This window comes from Cariama cristata, unplaced genomic scaffold, assembly GCF_000690535.1.
Source record: "Cariama cristata isolate BGI_N322 unplaced genomic scaffold, ASM69053v1 scaffold30512, whole genome shotgun sequence".
NCBI classification, from domain to species: Eukaryota; Metazoa; Chordata; class Aves; order Cariamiformes; family Cariamidae; genus Cariama; species Cariama cristata.
The window spans coordinates 1-3188 of NW_009603719.1; the positions used below are offsets into that span (position 1 = coordinate 1).

The 3188-nt window shown below is 48.6% G+C and overlaps 1 protein-coding gene across 1 annotated transcript; it reads left to right on the top strand.

Moving 5' to 3' along the window:
• Positions 1–94: 94 nt before the first annotated feature.
• Positions 95–2898, top strand: NAT9 (N-acetyltransferase 9 (GCN5-related, putative)). Its single transcript, XM_009695319.1, has 6 exons — positions 95–171; positions 931–1040; positions 1969–2109; positions 2328–2387; positions 2573–2667; positions 2752–2898. The coding sequence occupies exons 1-6, from the start codon at positions 95–97 to the stop codon at positions 2896–2898; spliced, it is 630 nt and encodes a 209-aa protein (XP_009693621.1).
• The last annotated feature ends 290 nt before the right edge of the window (positions 2899–3188 follow it).

A 3188-nucleotide genomic window follows, 5' to 3' on the forward strand; every position in this document is an offset into this window, starting at 1 on the left:
CCGGCTCCCGAAGGGCTCCCGGGGGTGCTCTCCCGTCCCTTGGCCTCGGTGGAGACACAGAGTGGGGCGTTGGGCCTCTCTCAGTGCAGAGGCCATGAGGATTAACCAGAACACTGTGCTGCAAGGAAAGCGGGTGACCCTGGTGCCGTACACTTCTGCACACGTGCCCCGGTACGTGGCTCACGTCTTCCTCCGATACTCTTGCGCGGTCTGATTTCATTTCTCTTTTCAAAGGGAGCGTGGCGTTCAGAAAGGGTGCTGGCTTGACAGCTGCAGGGCCCTCTTCCCCCTGGGAACCTCACAACAGAAAGAGCACTCGTAGAAAAGCAGTCAGTTTTGCCCTCCATGCCCAGCAGCAGACATCCCTGGCAGGTCTGCTGGCAAAGAGAACTTCATCTGTGCCACTGTGGTCCCGTGGAAAGGGAAATACCTGGCTGTGAGTGAACCACCAACGGTTCTCTTGTTCATTGATGTCTTTCTCTAATGGGAAAGTGGAAGAGCAGAACTTCAATGTGTAAAGTCAGATGGATGTTTGATGAATTAGAAGCAGGCATGCAGGCAGTTTGTAAAGTGCTGGCCTGGGCAGCTGCAGCCTCAGCACAAAGATGCCACTATTAGTCTTTCTGTCAGTGTCCAGGAGATGCTGTATCAATCTCAGTCAGGATTAAATGCGCCGGAACTCAATGCTTGGTGCTTTTAAAAACATCAAGTTTGTATTGGGCTGTCTTCAGATGAAGCCACAGGACGGACAAAATTCCTAAATTTCCACAGAGAACACTGATTCCTCTGTTAGATACGGGAGAGAGGCTTGTGGATGCTTTTAAGTTGCCATGAATGCCAGGCTAGCGTTTCTGGAACTGGTTTCTAACAGGCTGATCCTTAGAGTGCTTGTAGCTCAGGCAGTGATCTGGTTCTGGGTCTCACTCTCAGGTACCATGAGTGGATGCAGTCAGAGGAGCTCCAGCGCCTGACCGCCTCTGAACCTCTCAGCCTGGTGCAGGAGTATGAGATGCAGCGCAGCTGGCAGGACGACGCAGACAGTGAGGATCTTAAACATTTTCTAAGGATGGGTGGGAGTGGTGAGCAGGTCCCTCCTGTCCTGTAAAGGGCCCAAAGTGGACTGAGAGCGCCTGATGTGTGGGCTCTACTTGCTGAAGCATAGGAGATGTGAGACCTTCTACAACTGTAGCTTTGAACTGGCTTTCTCTTTATAGCTGGTATATGCTCAGGGAAGTAGAGAATATCTGGGACTGCTGGTGTCTTTTTTATGCAGTTTTTCAAAAATGACAGTGATTTACTTCCCACAGTATTATCTGCTGAGCTGCTGCTGCACAGTCAACACTCCCTGGGTCTGATGATCGTAAAAAGGTGGAAGGGAGTTGTATTTTTCCTTGAGAAATTGAATGACTTTATAATTACCTGGTTGAGGTATGTTGACTGAATTGGTTCCCTGGCTCTCCTCAGGTAATGAATCACTGCCCATAAAAGTCTGGTAGAAATATAGTGAGCTAGAAAATACTGAGGCTGGCAAAGACCTCAGTCTGGAGCATTTGTCTTAGCTGGCGTTAAAAGCCTTACTAAAAGCCGCAATAATATGGACTTGGTGAATCACTAGGGCTCAGTCTCTTGTGCACCAAACAATTCTTTGCCCAGACTTGCTGCTGAGTGAGACAAGGCAAGGAGACCTCAGACATTGGATGGAAGTTTTCATGCTCCTTAAATAAGCTGTTTCTGGCCTTGGTGCCTGCATTACCCTCACAATGGGTTTTTCAAAATATTTCTTAGATTTCTATGGATGGGAGTAGGCACACTTGGTGTAGGAAGCCCAATTATTAGCTCTTCCTCACTGTTAACATGTAGAAACTGTTGTTCCTCTGTCCATTGCATGCCTTTAATTTCATCCTTCAGTAATTTGTGAATAATTCTCAGCATGCCCTGAAAATGCTGCTATGTTTTTGTTTTCCCCAGAGTGCACCTTCATTGTACTGGATGCGGAGCGGTGGTCCGGGCAGGCATGTGCGGATGAGGACTGCATGGTGGGGGACGTGAATCTTTTCCTCACCGACACTGAGGATCCGACTTTGGGCGAGATTGAAATTATGATTGCAGGTCAAGTTCTGCTTCATTGCTTGGACCTTTGTTGCCTTGGCTAAAGCCAGCTGCAGACAGATGTTACATACAGCAGTGTTTTATTCTCATTGCTTTACCATGGCTGTTCAGTTCTGATCAGCATCCTTTGCTGGTCCACGTTACAGTCTATTCTGAAAAGTGTCTGGCATGGCTGGTTTGTCTCACTGGATGCTGACTTCTGTGGCTGTCTCTTTCAGAGCCCAGCTACCGAGGCAGAGGGTTTGGCAAGGAGGCAACTCTGATGATGATGTCCTATGGTAAGGGTGGCTCAGTGCACGGGAACGGGAATACAGTTGGGTTGTGATCTAGAAGCACATATTCCCAGTGATACAGACAGGGTAGTAAGGGATGCATCTGCCCCAGAAATTGCAGTCCTGTGATTTCATAGATGTGGCAGCTGAGCAGGTAATAAAAATGCTTCTCTTTCTGATTTCTTTTGCAGGAGTGAGAAACCTGGGGATCACCAAATTTGAGGCTAAGATTGGTCAGGAAAATGAAGCCAGTATCTGCATGTTCAAAAAGCTTCATTTTAAGGAGGTGCGGTAACAGCCTGTCGTCTACCCAGAGAACGTGAGCAGCGTTTGCCCTGTGACTGAGCTGCTTTTCCTCTATGTGATACAGGTTGCTGTGAACAGCATTTTCCAAGAGGTGACGCTGAGGCTGCATATCTGTGACCAGGAGAGAAGATGGCTCCTGGAAGAGACAAACCACGTGGAGGAGAAGAGCTACCTGGAACTGAAGCTGCCAGCTGGGGTGCTGGAAAGCTGACAGACACATCCAGACACAGGCCTGGTTTCCGGGGAGGAGTTGGACGCTGTTGCGAGGTCTGGGTGTGGAGGACACCAGTGAGCCCACGCTGCACTTGACTGGTTTGATGTCTGCTTTGGTTACTTTGTCATCTTGTCAACTTTGCACCTTGTTGCACAAGCCAGGATTACTGCCTGAAATTTGGACCTGGAGAACAGCCACTAATTCACAGGATTACTAGGAATGACTGTAACCTTAACATGTGGTTCCAGCAGAGGCTAAAATCACCAGCAGTTAATTGATTCCTGGTG

Excerpts from the sequence above, each read along its gene's own strand:
- NAT9 (XM_009695319.1), top strand. The coding sequence starts at position 95 with ATGAGGATTAACCAGAACACTGTGCTGCAAGGAAAGCGGGTGACCCTG. Across the intron at positions 2,388-2,572 it reads TCTGATGATGATGTCCTATG|GAGTGAGAAACCTGGGGATC; the intron begins GTAAGGGTGGCT and ends TTTCTTTTGCAG. Across the intron at positions 2,668-2,751 it reads AAAAGCTTCATTTTAAGGAG|GTTGCTGTGAACAGCATTTT; the intron begins GTGCGGTAACAG and ends TATGTGATACAG.